At 44.1% G+C, this 20175-nt stretch overlaps 2 protein-coding genes across 6 annotated transcripts in view; one reads left to right on the top strand and one right to left on the bottom strand.

Annotated features, from left to right (window-relative positions):
• Positions 1-19739, bottom strand: part of ZNF827 (zinc finger protein 827) — a 99784-nt gene extending 80045 nt beyond the window's left edge. For 4 of the 5 annotated variants that reach the window (XR_008840280.1, XR_008840279.1, XM_056489033.1 and 1 more), the window contains exon 1: positions 19050-19739. Coding sequence is in view for 3 of the 5 variants with exons in the window: in XM_056489033.1 (XP_056345008.1) it covers positions 19050-19092 (43 nt within the window). In the remaining 2 variants the exon portion in view is untranslated. The remainder of the gene's footprint in view (positions 1-19049) is intronic. The other variant, XM_056489034.1, reaches the window with a different exon arrangement.
• On the top strand, positions 17173-19104 carry LOC130251982 (uncharacterized). The gene is made up of 2 exons (XM_056489038.1): positions 17173-17254; positions 18313-19104. Exons 1-2 carry the CDS (start codon positions 17244-17246, stop codon positions 18854-18856), a joined length of 555 nt encoding a protein of 184 aa, XP_056345013.1. The 5' UTR covers positions 17173-17243; the 3' UTR covers positions 18857-19104.
• Positions 19740-20175: the final 436 nt, after the last annotated feature.

Here is a 20175-nt window from a genome sequence, read left to right as displayed (position 1 = left end):
CCATTTGACACCCAGATCATCTCTCTATTTTGCTGCCCCAACAACTCTATCATTTCATCTCTAGCACCTACCATAAACCATCCTTTGGATTATTTTACACTGAACACTGTACCTAGCCTACTGAAAGAGCTGGGATTAAGTGATAGCTTTACACTAGGGAACTGTGGAGCTCTGCAAAGATACCTAAAGAATTTAAAAGAACGCATTAAACTTAAATGAAGCAGGAAGCCATCCAAGAAGAGCTCTGTGGAAATACTGACTGGCTCGGTTGAACAATCAGTTTAAGGCCAAGTAAATAGGCAGATGCATAAAAAATAAGGCAGAGACAATACCTGAGCAAGCTAGGACTTAGCCTTGGGTGACCTTTATCAGTGATAGCAAGAAAAGTGGCACAAGTGAAGAGAAGAAACAATTGACAACCAAGAAGGCAAGGACAATTGTAAAGGCCTTTAACTAGTTATGGACAAGGACAGGTGAGACACAGAGTGAACTGGAATGCCTCTATCTGGCCTTCAGAATGGATTCTCTTGTTCTATTCCTTCCTGACTATTTTCTTAGGCAATCAGGCCTCAGGTCAGACCTCAGTATCCTGACAATCCAGCCCAGAATACCCTCTCCTGCTGTAACCCAGGTTCCATCATGATTTGTCATCACCATCACATCCAAATAAGACAAGTTTTCCCATCACAAGGTGGCTGTCAATTCAAGATCAGCACAGACTCCCCTTGTCCCCATCTTACCTCTGCAGACCAGATAATATGAAGAAGCAGCTAAGGACCAAATACAACTGACACCTTTAGGTAAACTATGTAAACTGTGTAAGTGCATCACTTTAGCAAGAGTAAAGAATAATGACAAGAGACCATTTGCTAATATCACATCACTTTCTAATTTACATTTTCTCTAGGTGTCAGCTGCACATCAGCCCTTGCTGTTTTCACATTCAGGTACTACAGAAACCAGAAGGCACAGACCTAGAAATGACAGTCATATCTGGAAAGTATATTCTGTGGTATAAATACATAAATTGCTCAGTCTAGCTGCCTGCCTTTTTAAGCATTTCAAATTTTAAAAAAAAAAATTTAAAAAAAGGAAAAAGTGAACACAATATCTTTGGGCTGAACAACTTTTCACTTGTGTGAACTTGGGTTCACACACTCACCAAACCATGCAGATGTGTGTGCTGTAAGACTATCTCCAAGAAGCTGGACACACTGTGCACCAATACCCCAGTCTCCACCTCTAAAAAGCATTTACAGTCACATCTGATGAGGCTGTACATCCAGAGAAGCAGCTGTGTTGATTTTCCCATAGGGATGCTTGTTAGAAAATCATTATTTTAATAAAAACACAAAGGCCTGCCTTAACACTTTTTAATATATCTACAGCAGAAATAAGACTTAAAACTCACAGTTACATAAATAGTCATGTGCTGGAATGCCCCTTGGTCCCCCATTTCCCTTCATGATTTCTGTGACCTATAATAGGTAAGAGCACAGGAAGTTACTGTCCTCTTTGAATGGAATTTCTGGCTTGCTCCTTATCAACGGGATGATTATTCAACTCTTGACCTCCTCACAAAATGGTTTAGTAGTGTTGCTGGTGCTTGAACCAAATTTCTCTACTGCAGGCTGACCTAAAGAGAGCAGCACAGCTGCAAGAAGGATCTGCCAAAAAGCCACAGCTCTTCTGTTCTGTCCTTGTCCCCGGTGTTTAGGTTATATGAAAATACTCATACAATTAGACAGGGAAAGAAGCCCTAGGTAGGACACTGTATTTCATCTCCACACCTTCCAAGATAATGATTTTCCTAACTGGAGGGTAGGAGGAGAGGGGAAGAGGAAGGCACAGCTTTTAAAGACAGGGCATACATTCCCTACTTTTATCCCCAACTTTAAGTGACTTTGAAAAATTCAACATACAAGAAAAACCCAGAATATTCACCTAACAATTTCTCCAGTACTGCTCTTTTGAAAAAGGACTCAGAGCCAAAAAAGATTAGAGAACATTAATTATTTTGCAGTAACTAGAAGTCTTCAAGATGCTTTGCCTATACACACAAACAACTGAATGTGCCCAAGTATTACACATTCAGGTTTGCACACTGCTAGACATCCACAGATGATCAAAATGCATGTACAACACCTCAGTTTCCTCTCAAAGGCAGAATCTAGGTATGATGGACTCTCCCAAGGACAAAGGGAATCAGGACAGATTACTGAAAGAAGCTTGTCACAGACAACATAAAACTGCCTTTATTTTGTGTCCCTCAAAGGAGAGGAAAGTTGTGGCCTTCTACTTTCAGCCACAAGTCCCAGAATAAATGTGCCAAGTGGGTTTCAATAGCTGCCAAAAAGATCCATCTTTTACTAGCAAGCATCCATGGAAGGAGACAGAAACACATGGGTTCTCCTGAGAGGAGCTGTCACTGCTTGTTGAAGGTTCTCAGGGTTGGATGACAGACCACAAGATAGGACCTTACAAAGACAAGTCTGATCTCCCTCAAAAGCAACTTCTAAAGAGAACTCCTAGAATGATGGATCTTTGACATCTTTCCTCCAAGAAAGATTAGCTATTCTTCTGTTCTAGGCAGGAGGTTATAGTTCATAGCTGTGGGATTAGTGTTTGAGGAGGGCTGCTTCCACTGGGACTCAGATATTTGAAGCTCTAAAGGAACAGGCATCACCTTACAGTACAGTGAGGTGACAAAAGCTCAAGACCAACAGAAGTGGTGCTCCTGGTGCCCTCCCTTAGATTTGCTCTGTTGTTTGACTGCTTCATGAGCCAATTTCAACTCACTAATTTGGCAGAAAAATATTCATTCTGTCAAGAAATCAGAAAAAAAAAAATCAATGCAAAAGACACAGGAACGAGACAACAGGTGGAGTCAACAATCTGAGCCACCTATCTCCTCTAGTCTTGTGGGGTGCAAAGTACACCATGTCTTGTAGGTGAAAAACCAGCTGATGATTCTCTCTCCCATCCCAAACCTCAACAACATACTGAACCTCTCTCAGGGAAGAGCTGGCCTGTGCAGTCAGGATGGCCACAGCAGTCAGTATCATGTAGACTTCTTTAGAAGCCTAATCTGGGACATCTGTTGCTGGTTTGGCCCCCATATATGCTGATCCTAATTTTAAAAACCCTCTTCTCTAGTAGTGGTAGGCAACACCTTTCTGAGAAAAGAGTTCTAAAGACCTAGAAATAGTTTTTTAACAGTGAGGCACAGTAATCAGTAACCATCAAAATAGGAGGGCAGAGCAGTCTTAGAAAGTAATAAAAACATCGTTACATATAAATAGTACACGTATACACGTGTATAATAATACATGTATGTGCTCAATCAACTATAATTTAGTTGATTCTAGCTGGATTTTGCCAGTATTTCAGGCCCAGTGAGCTGAAGAACTTGAGGTGTGCATGTGAAACAGAACAGAACACACACAGCCTTAGAGGAGGGGAATGTTTTCAAAGGCCATCTCTCAAGAGGTGCGCCACAAAAGAACAGCCTGCACAAAAAGCTTCCATCAACAGACTTGACCCAACCTGATCACCAGGGAGGTGATCCTGACTTCTTTACTCAGCCCTGGTGAGGCATACCTGGAAGGCTGTGTCCAGTTCTGAGTTCCTCAGTACAAGAGAGATGTGGGCCTCTGACCCAGCTACAACAACATTTAAGAGACTGGAGCATCTTTCTTGCAAGAACCGGCTGAGAAACTTGGACCCATTCAGCCTTGAGTAGAGACAATTGAGAAGGGATCATCAATGTATAAAAGTGTCCAAAGGTGGGGGTGTCAAGAGGATGGACCAGGCTCTGCTAGGTGGTACTGGGCAATAGGACAAGAGGCAATGGGCAGAAACTGATACACAGGAAGTTCCACCTGACCATGAAGAACAACTTCTTTACTGAGCAGTGACCACACACTGGAACAGACTGACCAGAGGGTGTGGAGTCTCCCCTGCTGCAGATATTCAAGAACAGCCTGGACACAATCCTGTGCCATGTGCTCTGGGATGACCCTGCTTGAGCAGGGAGGTTGGACCAGGTGACCCAGTGTGGTCCCTTCCAACCTGACCCACTCTGTGATTAACACACAATAACTGGAGAGAAGGCAAACAAAGACAGTTGATTTTTATGATGGTGGTTTTCAGAAGAAATACATATTTCTGAGGTCAGCTTACACTGCAAAGGCTGCCTAGTAGCCCCAAGACAGGTTCATAAAACACATGAAGTGTCAGTAAAACAATAGAGAATCATGTTCCTCACAAAAGCTATTTTATGTTACCAATGTTCTTGCAATAGTTTTACGGAGGCTGAGCAAAATACCATAGCCAGACTTACTGAAAGTTTCTTCCACAGGCCCTTACAAGCATCCTATAATAACCCACAGTTGAAGCTGGGTACACGTTTCATAAAGCACAAGATACTGATCAGACCAACTTACACACTACAGGAATATGGCCAGCCAAAAACCTGGAGTTGGTACATTAACATATCAAAGGAATACACCTCTTCTTCTCGATGTAAACAGAGAAGATGATAAACCAGTTTCTATAAAACCAAACAATTTTTAGGCAGCAACTTCTGAGCCAGATTAAAGTCCCTTATCAGGAATTTTGGGCTTCCCTGTGTTTTTTTAAACCAGCTATGATATCAGTTTTTGACTCTGATAGATGATAACAAAGTTGAGGAAAAACTGTATGTGCAGGAGTTCCACTGTTATTCCCACAGCTCTGCTGGAAATAGGTAACAGTATTAACAATATGTGGTGGTTCAAATGGTTCATGTGCAAATCTACCCAGAGAGATTCCCTGCACCTGGAATGGCAGTGTATCCTTGACATCAGTGATCATTTGCCACCTACATGTAAAGTTCAGCACAACAATTAAAAATTCTGCCTTTTGTTAGTTATAAAGAAGCTTAAAAACTCCTTAAAATTGTTTCTAGTTAGCCAAAGTTTACTTTGCTCATTTGTTTTGCTCTAGATAGACATCTAACTCAACAGGCTGCTACAGTGAGAAAATATCAACTACCAAATGATAACAGGGATGCTGGCACCTCCAAAATCAGAAGAGCTAAAGATTATTCTCAAGACTTCTCTTATCCTTAGCATACAAAGATAAGACCTATCACGTCAGCCTACCTCATAAAGGAGGGAAAATATTCCAAAATTTCATAACATGAGCCCTGAATGAAAAATGAAACCTCAAACAATTCTAGCAAACAATTTGCAAAAGCTGGCTACAACCAGAAAAGTCCCTAAAGGAGGAATCTTAGTTTCCAATCTAGATCAAATTATTGCAGGAGAATCCTATGAATGCTAAATATTCAATATAGTAGTCCATAATATTTTAAAGCCATCCTTCAATAACAGCTAACTCTATGAATAAGACTTTATATCCCTTGGCAGGTCATTAATGAAACCTTCTTAAAGAAGTTGCTCATGGAACAAAAGACTGGTATCTCTATTAGGAAATTCTAAGCAGAAACACAAAACTACCTTATCTTAAACATAGTCTAGCTGCAAAGCAGAGGCTCAGTTACTCATTTCCAAATGGCTACGTGCTTTCTGGTAGTTCAGTTCTTGGTCACAGAAGCCTCCATACCAAAACAGAAGTCATTATGAATACTACAGTTTCTTAGGTCAAATTTTGTATCCCCAAACCAAACCAAACACAGAACGCAGGAAAGCTTTGTTCTCTAATCTTCATTTAACCTGGTAACAAATAAAATTGGTGGTCTGCGATATTTTGCATACCTGTGTTCTCTGGTCTTGAGCTACACCTGTAAACTGCCTGCTCTTACTGAGTGCCTTCATCAACCAACAATTCATCTTAAGTCCTGCCCCTGACCTTCCACCTCTCCAGAACTGGCTGCAGTGATAGCTGTCTCAACTCTTTACTGTAACAAAATGCATCTTCATTGCCTGAAATGCACTGCAAACCCCAGCAGTCACAACTCCAACAGTAAAGGCACAGGAATTTTCAAGTATTCCTCACAATTTACAGCAGCCAAGAAAAAAAAAGTGATCTATTTGTGCTACAGATTATTGCACAGCTGATTAACCCTCAATAGCTGTGACTCATTCTAGTGTGGCTTGTCATCTAAAACTGACAGGGTCACCACAGCAACATGATTTTAGTCACCCTTACAGGTGGGAAGGAAGCAGAGAAGTTGCAAGCATCAATGCAGCTGGCAAAAGTAGTGAGAAAAGTATTCAAATAGACCACTTTGTTGCATACAGAAAACTTGCAATGAAAATAAGTAATTCCCTAATCTTGCAATTCAGCATTATGGCCTAGGAATGGCCATAAGTTTACAAAAGTTCTCACATTACCTGAAAGACCAAAATTCATCTAAAATCTCCATGAAAAAGCTGCAAATCACCTATGCTCTGAGCTGTGCATAGCAATTCCCAACTTTCCTAGGAGACAAGCCACTGACCAAAAGGCTAATTGAGGCACCAAAACTAGGCTGGCTGATTACCTGCTCCCTCACCCATTCATTCCAAGGAGTTGCCCTCATGTGTTGTACACACCATATAGGATCATGCCCTTAAGCAATCCAGAGTAAATTTACCATAGCCACCACGATGTATCAGAAAAAATTGTCTGCTAAGGTTGATAAATCAGTCAATTACCTGCTTCCTTGACTTTTATTCTTGTGTAAATGTTTTCAACCTGACATTAGCAATATCTGTAAGAAGATGACCTGCACATTGCCAAAACCAACTATTTAAATTACTAGCAAATCCTTAATTACTATAAACAAGATTACAATGCGCTTGTTTAAAAAAGGTTTCTAAATACCAAAGTGATAGCTCCAGAAAAATAAAGCTCACTTGCTGTCATTATTTGAGGCTGCTGGTTCCACATTAACTCTGGCTCTGTGGAAGGCCCTTAGAGCTCCCTCAGCCCACTTGAAACCGTAACAAGAGCAGCTGCTCTCTCCATCACTGCTCCTTGCCTGGCTGAGCACAAACACAGGGCAGGTGGTTCCCATTCTCCTCAACTTCTCCTATGAGGTCTAAACCACTTTCCTTCCTAAGCCATGCCCTTCCCTCATGTCTATAAAACAGGGAGAAATCTTTAACATACAGAGGAAGACAAAGACAAGCAAATACTACTGAAGCACTACAATTACCGATTTCATCTTCAAGGCAGAGCTGCTTCAGTGCCCCTGGTGGGAATCTAAAGAACATTCCAATTCTCACAGGTGGCAGAAGAGGGTCAAAAATCTACAGGCCATGGTCCTTGCCAGGGAGCTGATCTGGGCTAAAAATGGAATACTAAACCTACGGCAAGGTAGATGCACATGATCTCAGGGAAAATTTCCATTTCCATACCTTCTCTCTCACTGGTAATAGCAAGAGATTCCCAGAACAGGAGAACAGAAAATAGCTAATGCACAGATGCTGAAACTAAAAGAATAATTGTATGTATTATCCTTCTTTCTCTACACACAAAAGTTATTAAACACAACATACTGTGCAATAGAACTGGTTTCCTGTATCTCTTCAAAGGTATGGTCAAGTTCTGAAATTGACAGGTGACAAACTGTGACCAGGGTTTGTACAGGGACAGACTGATGCAAGCCTAGCACAGATCTGATACTTGAGGAAAGCTCTGTTAGAAGTTTTCAGCAGCGCCACAAAACACACAGCAGCATCCAGAACACATCCAGTCATTTAAAGGAGCACATTTTCTGGCTTTTTCCCCCACTGACCTCTGCTCTTCTGAAGGACAACTGCTCTACAGATGCACAGCCTCAATGACTTACCTCAGCTTCCCCAAGGAACTACTAAGTGTATCCTTCCTACAGAACATAACTAGAAAACAGGCTCTATTTTAGGCTGAAACCATTTTACTGTTTGGTCATATGTGCCTAGGACAGCAGGTTAACTCCCTGGCTTATGCACTGTACATAACCAAAGTGAAAGAAACCATTTCCTTGTTTCTCATGCACAGGGTAGTTTTCGAGAGCACTTTCTGATGTCTTACTGCTACCTTAGAAAATAGAAATTAAGGAGATATAAGAGTAATCAGAAGTCCTAGGGAAGACCATGGTACTTCTGATCTGCCTTCTCTACAACTACTGTCTCTAATTTCCTAAGCCAGGCCAAAAATGACAGGGATGATACAAATGGGAACCTTTACTTTTCCTCTCCTCTCCAAAGCTTAAAGCTGTATCTTCTCTTGAACCAGTTCCAAATAACTTCTCTTTTTAATAACTTCTGAAACCACCAATAGCACTTGGGGTGTGACACGGATAAAGTACTGCTATTGCCAAAATGAAAAATAGCTATTTCTTTCTCTGCTTTTCTACCTTTTCCTGACCAATCTTCTTCAGCTGGCATAGAAAGCTAATCATAAATACTGACTGACAAAGGGTGAAAAAGAGATGAATTATCAGTGATAAAAACCGTGATTACACCACAAGTGTTTTTGAAGAAAGAGAAAAAAAAAAGAGAAATAGATCTCATCAATGTACTATTACTATACATGGATTAAAGCTGAAAAAAGCCGTTTGTGAAGGTCTCCCAATAGATGTGAGGATTCTCTAAAGAAAACTGAGCCACAAGGAAAAAACAAACCAAACCAAACCAACCAAATACTCAAAAAGAGATCTAATGGCTGTATACTAGCCTGCTGAGCCTCCAAACATCTCCACAACTATCACATACCCCAACAACTCTGTCACTGCAACCCAGAACTCTTGGACCCAAAACTGTTTAAGGAACACAGTTACAGCTTACAGCACCAGTAAAATAGCAAGAGAAAAAAAAAATCTTGCTTGCTGAAGGGAGGTTTTAATCTCCTAGGCATAAGGTTAACTCAGGTAGCTTCTGGGGAAGGCGGAAGAACACAACCTCTGTCTATTGCTGCAGGTATCTGTCTGCTCTTCACAGAAAGGACACATTGGAGTTTGAAAAACTGTCAAAGAATTGGTTGTTTTTGTCTGCCTTGATAAGATGATGTGCTGTTGTATATCCTGACCTATGCCTATTTTGACTTTTTTGGTTAGTTCATTATTTCCTTGTCTGAGCACGAATAAGACATCTCCATTTACCAGCAAAAGCAGTTCATTCCACTCAATTCAGAAGAATAGTTACCACTACATATCCAATAATCCCAACACTTCTCTCCGATTTACACGCAGGGCCAGGTTCTCTTCTGTGAGATTTGTGGGTATTTGGTAAAGGAGGAACACAGCACGAGCTCTGATTGTTCCTTGTGTTTTCCATCCCAGCCTCAGCCTGGAGATCAGCTTATCAGCAGCAGCTGGAAATGGCTCTTAACTAGCACTAAGTAGATCAGAATGCATTCCAGCTGTGGTGTCATCTCTAACCCTCCCCACCTCTGATTCAAATAATATTGCAAGCTGCAGTGATATGAAGATGTATGAAATAATAGGATTATTCTTCTCCTAGAAACATCCTTATGCAATATGAATCCCCATCTGGGGACAAAGGCAACTTTCACAACATTTGCATCACCCGAGCACTACAACAGAGATCAGAAGAAAGCAGCAAAGATGGCCCATTCCTGATAATAAACATCAAGTTCAGTTTTAAAAATAAGGGAACTCACTGAAGCCATTCTAAATTTTTCTAAATATTGAAGTCAGAAAGGTAGCAGCAATAAATATTGTGAACCTTCTCTCCCTTTTACTAAGATACAGAAAGAAAAAAACCCACATTAAGCACCCAAAACATTGACTCTTAGAAAAGGACTTTTAAAATACATGAAATTGTTGCTTTAGAACACATTTATTAAAAATGTTCCAGGGATCAATAAAGTAAAAGAAACAACAAATTCAACTAGAAATCCCTGTCATCTTAATATGCAGGTGGCAGTAAATAGAACATGGTAAGCCTCAGATCAAGGTGCTACAGGGCCTGCAATTATCCCTACTGTGCTCACAACCCATATCAAGGGGTCACAAAGCAAAGGGAGGAGCTCACAAACTGTGTGGATGGCAATATTCAACCACAGCAGGTGACAACAACCAGAGTACCTGCTTTAACAAAAATCCTTTTTCATTTTAACTACTTTCTGTTTATTTTTGCTATAGGCAACTTCTCCTGCTAGATATCTGGTAAATAATGGGCTCCTCATTTACTGTTTTACTCTGCCGCATTACTCACTTGAGGTGTTTTCCTCTCATAAGCCTTACAACTGGTTCAGAAACAGAAAGTTTAGATTTCAGATACTGAAATTATCCTCTCCTGTACATGTCACAGGAATCTAGTTGCCTGTAATTTAACCTTTTCTTTACTCCCAAAATCAGATTAAAATATGACAAATTATATTCCCTGAGTTTCTAATTCCTCCCAGAAGGATGTTACTATGGTAAAGTATCTAAGAGAAGTTTCAAGAAGTGTTTGTTTTGTCATGCTGTGTTTGCTACCAAAGACAGCTGCTTTCTCTAGCCCTGAGAGGGTTGCTTGGGGTTAACAAGCAATGCCAAATAGGAGAGGATTAGGAAACTACTCATAGTGGTGGGAGAGCACACAGCAGCAGACCATGTGGAATAGGCACTGCTCACTCCCAGACACATGGTTTTGCACACTACACCTCAGCTTTCAACCTTAATTCAGAGGTCACATAACTAATATGCAAGCACTCAATTACAAGTGGACATTCCTCAAACCATATCTTACTTTGAAAAAATTTAGTATTCTGTGCCAAGCTCCCAGCACAAGAAACTACTGCTATGGCTACTTAGGGCAGAGACACAGCAGAAATGACAGCAACCTGTTTTGACATTCTCTGTAAAAATCCACCTAAAATTTTGATAAAGGTTAGTAGCTAGAAGTGAAGAGGAATTTCCACATTCATGTCCAATCCATTCCCATCCTTTTCTGCTGAATAAACAAACAGGTGTGACAGGGGTAGTGGAATCTGATTTTATTTTTCCAAAGTCCATTTCTTGGCTGAGAACTCCGTGGGCTTTACCAACAACTTCTATGAAAGCTGGTAAAAGCCGTCAAAGAGAAGAACTTTGATTCTCCTGAGAGTGTGTCCATACTAAATAACGCAGAGCTATGTGGTGATATCTGAGCCAGCTGGAATATACCCACAAGTAGAGCTGAATTAACCTGGACACACTGCTGTGATAACAACCTCCTATACACAAGGCAGCTTATTTAGAGCTTGCTTTGTTATCTCAGTGTGGCACAGCACTGTGCAGGAAGACAATATAAACAATTATGATGAAGCATATTTAGGTCTTACGGGCAATGTTCAAGTACCTCAAGGTGGGAAGAAGAGCTCCCTTCAGAGTTATTCACTGTGCAAAGAACTCCCTTTGGCAAAGCAGAATTGACAAAAGGATTATGTCAGCCTTTCCTTTCCAGAATGAGGAGCATGGTGAGAGCCTGGGGGCAGCAGAAATTGGAGCAGCTCTAGGCTGTTATGCTTACTCTGGTGCCTGAGAAGGACTCTTCATGGGCTCGAAGTGCCAGAAACAGAGGTAGATAAGAAGTTCTGCTCCAAACACATAAAGAAACGGGTCCTCAGTCATTAGTTGCCAGGTCTAGATTTGGCACAGTGGTTTGTAAAGGGAGAGATGCTGGCTGTGCTTCAGGAAAGCATGCAAACACAGCTACACCACCAGCTGCTGTCTAAATACACTTGTCTGCCACCCTCTCTGTTCCTTACTTTGCACTCCAGATAATGATCATCTAGTTGAGGAAGATCTGTTCGTATTTTAGTTTTTGAGATGAGTAATTATTTGTCCTACTACACAAATCAAAGTGAAGTCTAGAAGCCTGCAAAGAATTTGTGTTCATTAAAGTCACACATGAAGATTATTCATTAAGCTAAATACACTCTTAGTAAAACCAGCAGTTCTTTTAATGCATTTTTCTAAAAGTTACTTGCCCCGATACAAAATATAACAGGCAGCAAGACTCAGGACATATCCAAAACATTCGCTCAAAATAAGAAGTTGCAATTTTAAAGCAAGCTTGTGACAATTTTTTTCCCTTTCAGACAAAACTCGAGACAGCGCAGGGAAGAATTCTTTGCGCCTGCATAGAAAGCCTTGCAACAGAAGAAAACCACATCTAAGCTGCAAACCCCAGATGAGGGGCAGCAGAGCTACAAACCTTCTTGAGGAAGAGAATCCTCAGAATAGGGCCATGCAGAATTCTAAGGGATTATGACAGTAACCCGGCTTTCAGTTGCTTCAAAAATGTTATTTCTACCCTAGTGGGAGCATCCCAAATGAAAGAAACAAAACAGTGCAGCTGTTTGGAACCTAATTTCATCTGCTGAAGTTGATGATTATACCATTCATTACAAGACCACTACCATTTGATAACCTTTAATTTTTAATAGGATTTATTCTAAACAGCAGCTAAATCATCAGTCTCACATGCAACCTTCTCTCTCCTGGTCTGCTGTGCTATCAGCACTAGCCACTCTTTCCCCTCTGCTCCCAATCCTGTTGTCTAAGTACTGAGAAGAATGAGGGGAAGGACTATTTACGTAGCCCAGTTTCTCTCTCTTTACTGAATGTTTCTCAGAAAAATATCCTAAACATGACTTGTGTTGTTCCAAATTTCCCAAACTCGGACTCTGTGTGAATTCTTAACCTTCAAAATGGAACAGTCTTACCTTGGAACTCCAATACTCTGCATAATTACGCCACAAACAAGGAAATCCCTTGAAAAGCAGGAGAAACTTCAAGGAATAGAACTACCTAAGCTGTCAGGTTTAGACAGGACATTCAAAATATTTGGTGTCTAGACCAAGAAGGATACCAAGCAAGGAAAAGAGAAACTGTCTTTGGGAGCATAACATCACCATAAAGTTGACTGTAAGTCTACAAATAGAAAACCTGAAAGACAAGCTTTCAGGTGAGCTTATGGGTACAAGCTGCTGAAACCTTCACTGCAGCAGCCACAATGCAGCGTGTAAGTGCAGCATTGATGCTGTCTGTATCCTAGAGCTCGTATCCCTTCAAATGAAGTATGGGTCTGAGTCTTGTTATTTAACTACATTTAAAAAATAAAATTCTTGGAGAAAGGGATATTATCCACTTTTTTAAGGTTTGGGGTTTTTTTCCCTTTATCCCAATTTAATTTATTATTCTTCATGCCTATATCAATACACAGCATGTATTGTTCAGAGAAAACATTTAAGGTAGAACAAAAAAAAAAGTTTTACTTTGGTGGGGGGGGCAAAAAGAGAAGAAAAAAACTCCCCCCATCCCCAGGAAAACTGGATTCTATTACATACTGCTAGCTACTTTGCAGTCCAGGTATTTAGTGTATTATTATTATTTTTGAAAGGCATATGATATTTTAGCCTCCAAGCATCCTGGAGGGATTTGTATGTGTAAACCCAAATGATACAAATAATGTACCATGAACAGCAAACTAGGCAACAAAAAACTGGAAAAAAACCCAAACGGGTATTTAGAAGATACACTCTTAAAGAACTCCAGAGTCATGTTTGAAAAGCTACAATGGTAAAAGGATTTTAGACAGAATCCATATCAGCTCTCCCTAACCATTTGAACTCATGTCTATATTATTATTTCTTTGCAATGTGGAAGGGAAAAAAAGTCCTCTATACAGTGCTTCATGACAAATCACATGCCTCGTGAAGCTTCATGTTAGAAACCCTTTTAACTTCCAAAAAGTCCTCTTTTGTAGGTCATGCTCTCATTATCTTGCTCTGGGATCTGGTCTGATTAAATTATAGGAAATTACTAATACTTCACTTTGAACAGCCAGCTCCTCCTGGCTCCTCTTCTTCCTTCTTTTTTTTTTTTTTCCTAAACTTAATTCCTCCTACTCCTGCCTTCTTACATATGAAAAAGACAGCAATCACTCTGCTACAAAGATTAAGTCTTACTCATTCTTCATCCATTTTAAAAGTAAAAATGGGTTCTGTCCAGATACTCTTACATTTCCCAGTCCGCTACTCTCCCTGCTGGTTTTCCTGTTTGGCCAACTATAAAGTTTGCAGTTTTGTTCTAAATCTTTGGCACCCTTAGCCCCTCTAAAATCTCACTCATAAGATCCTAATGAGCACAACACTGGCTCCTTGGTAGCCCAATCTATACTCTAGTGTGATTTAGCCGTATTTTGCATCATCAGACAACACTAAGACATAGCCTATCACTGATGTACTTTAGACACTTAACACTGAATGATCTTGTAAAAATAACTTAGTTCACATAACAAAAACAAACTTAAAAATCAGCACACAAATTTAAAGAGACTGACTTTACATGTCAAAAAGGGTCCCCATAAAGGGAGGAAATATTTTTTAAAAGTTTGTGAGGACTTCACCAGCACAAGAGAAACAAAATGAGAAAAGTGTTTTCAGATGGAGTAATGGGGTTGTTACTCAATCCACCAAAAGGCTGCTGTTTATTTGCAAGGTGCATTACAGCACCTCCAGGACAATCATAATGGGAGCACTGAAATTACTAACTTCATTGTACAAGAATAATAATTTTAGCTATGTGGATAATCTTGTGGACTATGTCCTATATCAAGATCCCCAAAGTGCTAAGAGGTAAAAAATATTAAACATGTTAGAAGAATAAATAAAACCCTCCCCCTATACGTGCCACATGTGCTAGTAAGGTAATAAACTCATCTGGAAAGAGAATGATTCCTGTTCCTGACAAAAGTGTTTTCTCTTGGAGGCAACTCTTAAATACCAAATAACAACAAAAGCACTCCTGACATTGGGAAGACCTTTGAAAAATCCATCCAATGCATTCTCTCTTGCTATCAGAAAGTATCAGATGAAGCAAGCTGCAGAAATAAAAAATGAAGGAAGCCCTAAATCACTGTTAATTTACTTGTTTGACAGCATTTTTTTTCTCCTCTGATGATAAAATCGAGCAATAAAGACACAATATAATAAAAAGCTTCACAGAGTTCAAGTGTTATTTTACTGTATAGAAATAGCTGAACGCTTCAACACAGTATCTGGAGCATCCAACACTGTACCTGACCATGAAAGGAAGAAGAGTTACACCCGCTCATAGTTAGATACCCAGCTTTTGATACAGAAACTAGTATTGTATCAATTCCACATCTCCTCCTTTAACAGAACAAATCCAGCAGAAACTGCCACTGCAGTTTGTCCTGCACTGAAAACATTCTTCAGAAACTAGCAGCAGTTCAAACTTCTCAATGTAGCATTTAACTCTGCCTGAGACTCTGTAATAAATGCAAGCTTTGAATAAATGGAATTGTGGCATTCATTCGCAAATTGCATTGCTGACAAGCCTCGAGACAGAACCAAACCCCAAGGAGTATCGATTGCTGCACTTAAGGCAATGTAGTGCTCTAGATCTTAAACATTTACTCGAGTGCCTGAAGACTTCCCAAAACTTTTACTTTTCAGGCTGAGCTCTTCCGAGTCACATCAAGCAGTTCAGAGGTAACAGACTTCCAGGAATCCTCAGTAAAGGAAACAGCCTGAGGTAGAATAGAAAGCAAGGCAACAAGGAGAAGAAAGACAGGGTTGTGTTTACACATAGTTTTAAAGATTCTTATGATGAGTAAATGAAAAATATCTAACTGCTAAAGCAGCTGAAAGGCAAAAAAACTCCTAACACACACAGAAATGAGCAAAATTCCTTAAAACATTCCAGTGAAAATGAATCGACTTGTCCAAGTTAGCCACATCCAAATGTAACCATAAGACACACATGTACTGGGCAAAATTTTAAGTTATAGATTTAATTCTGACATTGTAAACCAAATTCACAGTGCTGCAATATTTTATTTGAGTATGAATGAGCCATTGTCTGTCCAGGGACTTCTAACATCCTTTCCTCAGTCATTTCTATCTTATATTATGAAGGATGCACTTTCTTTTGGGCTTCAGTGTGACTGAAGACAGTTTGCTGGCATCTGTGACTAAACAGTTCTCCAAACCTGACTTATTTAGACACAAAAACTCCACTTTACAATACATGTAAATACTGGAGTCTTGAAGAGCCCATCCATCTGACTGAACGCTGAGGTTCATCCAGCTTTGAGCAGGCGGCTAGGTCAGACGACCTGCAAAGGACCCTTCCAAACTAAATTATGTTGTAAACAACTCCAATGACTGAAAGCTCAACCTTAACTCTGCCATTTTAAGCAGATGCCACTCAAACACACTATTACTGCATCTAATAGTATCAATCCTTCTCTTCCTACAAACACTGAGGCGTCAGTATCTATCAGCTCCTTTGAAATTGAATTAAACTCTCACAGCACCCTGGTAGATCTCCAGCAAAGTCTTGTACAGAGAACTTCTTCCCCATCACACATTCTTTGGCAGTGCAGTCTTCCCAAGTGAAACTACCTGCAAATGTAGGTGAGGGCTGTCCAGTGGAGTCATTGGGCAGCAGCATAAAATCAGGGTGCTAGTCAGCAATCCCCAGGTGCTCTGAGGGGTACCTAACCACTTATGATGAATTAAGGCCTAGAAATCCTGAGAACAGAGAACCCTGGGGCAGAGTCAAGGTTGAGCACTACAGCTGACAGCTTCTTCTAGGATGTGCATGAGGAACTTCACATTCTTCTGCCACCATTAATACCTCAAAATGAAACACACCCTCTGTCCCACTAGGAAATACATTGCTAAAACCAGCGAGAATCAGAGAATAAAAACGTATTCTACACTGAGTACCCATTAAAGCAACACGTTGCTTAAAAAAAAATAAACCTCATCCAAACCAAATCGCCACTTACATCACCTACATACTGAATTCCAAAGTATTTTCTTAATCTAGAACAGTGTAATTCTGAGTTATCTAAAGCATCATTACTATTATCAGATAAAAGCTTTTGAACCAGTGCGATCTAGCTGCAAAAGAAATTAAAATAAATATATCCCACTGAAAGATAGCATTCGTGTGGGACATATGGCTGGTGCGCCTTTCACACACCAGGGGAAAAAAAAAAAACCTCGTCCCCTGAACTGAACTAAAAAATTAATCCGAAAAAAAGTATAAATTAGGCCGTGTATTAAAAAACAAAAATAAAAAATCAAAATAATAACTAGCACACGCCGAACTCTATCTGCACAATGAAGGCAATTGTTCCTCGGCCCAGCCAAAGCCGTGACTTCCCCCGGCACGGCGGTCAGGAGGTCGGGGCCGCGGGCGGCCTCAGCCGCAACCCGGAGGCGGGGGCAGCGCAGGGCCGGGCCCGGCGGAGCCGCGCCGAGCCGAGCCCCTGCCGCCGCGCTCGGCAGCGCCCGGCCGAGCTAAGATGGAGCCCAGGTTTGATGTCAGCCCCAGGGGCGGGCGGAGGGCAGCGCGCCGGGGCGGGGGCGAGGGCAAGGTCAGCCGCCAGCCCGGCGCGGCCCCGCCGCCTCCGCCCGCCCCGGGAGCCCCGCGGGGCTGCTGCCGAACCGGGCCCCCACGGCCGCCCCCCGGAACGCCCCTGCGAGCCCGGGCTTGGCCCCTGCCCCCGCCCGCCGCGCCGGGGAGCTGCAGAGGCGGGCGCCGCGATCCCGCCGCCCCTCCGAGCCGAGCCGAGCCGAGCCACGCTCTGCGGGAGGAACCGAGGCTCTTCGGCGGGCAGACAGCCAAAGGGCTGTGCGGGGGCAAACGGCAAGGGGAAGGGGCGGGGGAGAGAACCCCCAAACTAACCTCAAACGTCAACCCCCCCAGAGCAAAGCCCACCACAACTCTTGCCCTTGCCACGAGTCGGCAGGAAAAGAAAAGGGGAGACAAATCTTTGCGGGGCTGCAAATGCCTCCCCCCTCGCCCCCAGCCCCTGTCCCGGGCCGTGTGGCGGTGCGGGAAGGGCGCGGGGAGCGGGGGCCGGGCCGCGCTCCGCCCGCAGCGGCGCCCCGCGGGCAGGGGCAGGAGCCGCCCCGGTGAACTCCCGGTGACCGAGCCCGGCTCCGGCACCGGCGGCTCAGCTCTCGCCCTGCCCCGAGCTCGGCGCGGAAGGGCTGCGGGCACGCTCCGAGCAGATGTGTCGGGGACAGACAAATGACCCCTCTCCATCCACCCCACGCTCTCCTTAAACCAGTCCTGGGGCCATGCAGGGGCAGGGTATTTTTAGGTCCCTTCCCCTCCTCTCCGCCTCCCTCTCAATAGCTGCCGAGCGCTGAATACAAGGAGAGGGGGGACAGGGAGCGGGAGAAAAGTTAACTGTTTTGCAAAGAGGGGAGAAAACAGGCAGGGAGGGGGGAGGGAGCGATCAGGAGCCGGGCAGAGTGAGCCGTGTCAGGGGATGTGTGTGTGCGTGTGAGTGTGCGAGCGCAGCGAGTGCCCGCGGGCGGAGGATCGGATGCACTTTAGCCCTGTGCTCTGCTGCTCTCGTCTAGGGCAGCGCCGCCGAAGCCTGAGTCTCGCCTGGCTCGCCTGACCCTTCATTTCACTGCGGCCAGGAGGAGCCCGGAGCCCGCCGCCGCCTCCTCTCCCTGCTCTGCAGGGACCTCGCCTGCCACGGTCTGCCTCCCCGCCGCCCCCTCCCACGCCGCCGGCGGCGGCCCCGGCCCCTCCGGGGTGGCCCTGGGGTCAGTGTGGGGTGCCCCGCCGGCCCCCTCCGCTGCCGCTGCCCGCCTACCCCCGCTCCCGGGCCGCCCAGCCCCGCCGCAACCTTTAGCCGGGGACAGACCTCTCGGCTGGTTCCGCACAAGACGCCAGCAGCCGCTTCCCCTCTCGCCGCCCTCCCCTCCCGTGCTTAGCCCCCCTCCCCACCCCAATAAAACAGACCCCCCTCCCTCTGGCCCCAAAGAGAAACCCACACCGCCCCCCCCCACCCCCCCCTTAGCACAAATGCACAATCACGGGCGAGGGGAGGGAGAGGGAGGAAAGGGCGAGAGACGCGAAGAAAGAAGGGGGGAAAGGAGAGAGAGGAAAAATTAAAAGGGCACAAGGCTGTTCATCACCAACATGGCTGCCTTAGCTCAGACCTAAAAGAGGAATAACCCAGGCTGTGTCTTTGTCAGTTTCACCTCTGTAACCCTAAACTAATGCACGAAACGACGGAGGCGGCTGCAGAGGGGAAGGAGACGGGGAGAGGAGGAAGGAGAAAATGGCAAAAAGAGGGGGCACTTACGTGAAGAGAGGCGCTTGGGCTGCTCCTGCTTCCTCCTGGGCATTTTCCCCCTTTTTTCACATTCTCCTCCTTGGTTTAACGGGAGATCAAATAAGACCGGGAGGGGGGGGCACGGACAGGCACAAAGCCGGGGCCCCCGGGGGAGCTGCTAACCGGGGCGGGTTTTCCCTCTTCGCCGGGGGAAAGGGGGCTTGAAGCCGGTTTTCTCGGAGCCACCGCGAAGGGCTCGCTCTCCCCCTGTCTCTTTCTTTTCCTCTCCCCCCCACCCCCCACCCCCCCACCCCCCCGCAACCCGGTCGTGCACCTGGCTTGTCCCCGGTCGCAGTATCCCTCAGCGGCCGGGGATGTGTTCCCGGCGGGCGGGCGGGCGCCGGGCGCCGTGCCGGGGCGAGGGCTGGCGCGGCGGTGCCGAGGGCTGCGCCTCGCGCTCCTCCCGGCCCCTAACTAACACTAACGCCGGGATCAAAGGGCAGCGGCGGCGGCGGCGCTCCCGGCGCGCCCGCGGGCGGGCAGGGACACCGCACACACCCCCGCACAGCCCCGGCGGGCGGGCACACGCACAGACACACGCACGGACACACGCGCGCCCCGCCGGAGCACAGGGGACGGTGCCCTCGCTCCCCGCGGGCTCCGGGCGCGGCGCTGCGCGGCGGCGGAGGATGCGCTGCCCCGGTCCTGCACCCGCTGCTAATCCGCTCTTAAAATAAATAAATAAATAAATAAATAAATAAATAATAATAATTTAAAAAAATAAAAATAAAAAACAACAACAAAAAAAAAGGTGTGTGTTTGAATTTGTGGGTCTCGACCATTCGCACTGCAATCTCCTCGTTGTAAAAATAATGATATAAACCTTTTTTTTTTTTTTTTTTTCCAAATTAAGGCGTTTTGTCTTCCTGTGTTAGAAAAGCAAAATTGTGGTGGTGTACATAGCTAACCCCATAGAATTACTTGGATGGGCTCAGTTATCCCTTCACAAAGCACAGGGGCCGAAGGGCTTTATGCAGCCGAAATTCGGTGTGGGAGGGAGAGGCTGCTTTATACACAACTCCCTCCAGGCCAAAACAAGAACCCAAAATAAGCCAGAAAGAAAGGTGGGCAAGTTGGTATTCTGACAATTTCTAGT

Source organism: Oenanthe melanoleuca, chromosome 4 (assembly GCF_029582105.1).
Source record: "Oenanthe melanoleuca isolate GR-GAL-2019-014 chromosome 4, OMel1.0, whole genome shotgun sequence".
In the NCBI taxonomy this organism is placed as follows: domain Eukaryota; kingdom Metazoa; phylum Chordata; class Aves; order Passeriformes; family Muscicapidae; genus Oenanthe; species Oenanthe melanoleuca.
The sequence above is the reverse complement of the archived record's forward strand: the minus strand, read 5'-3'. Positions and strand labels throughout refer to the sequence as shown.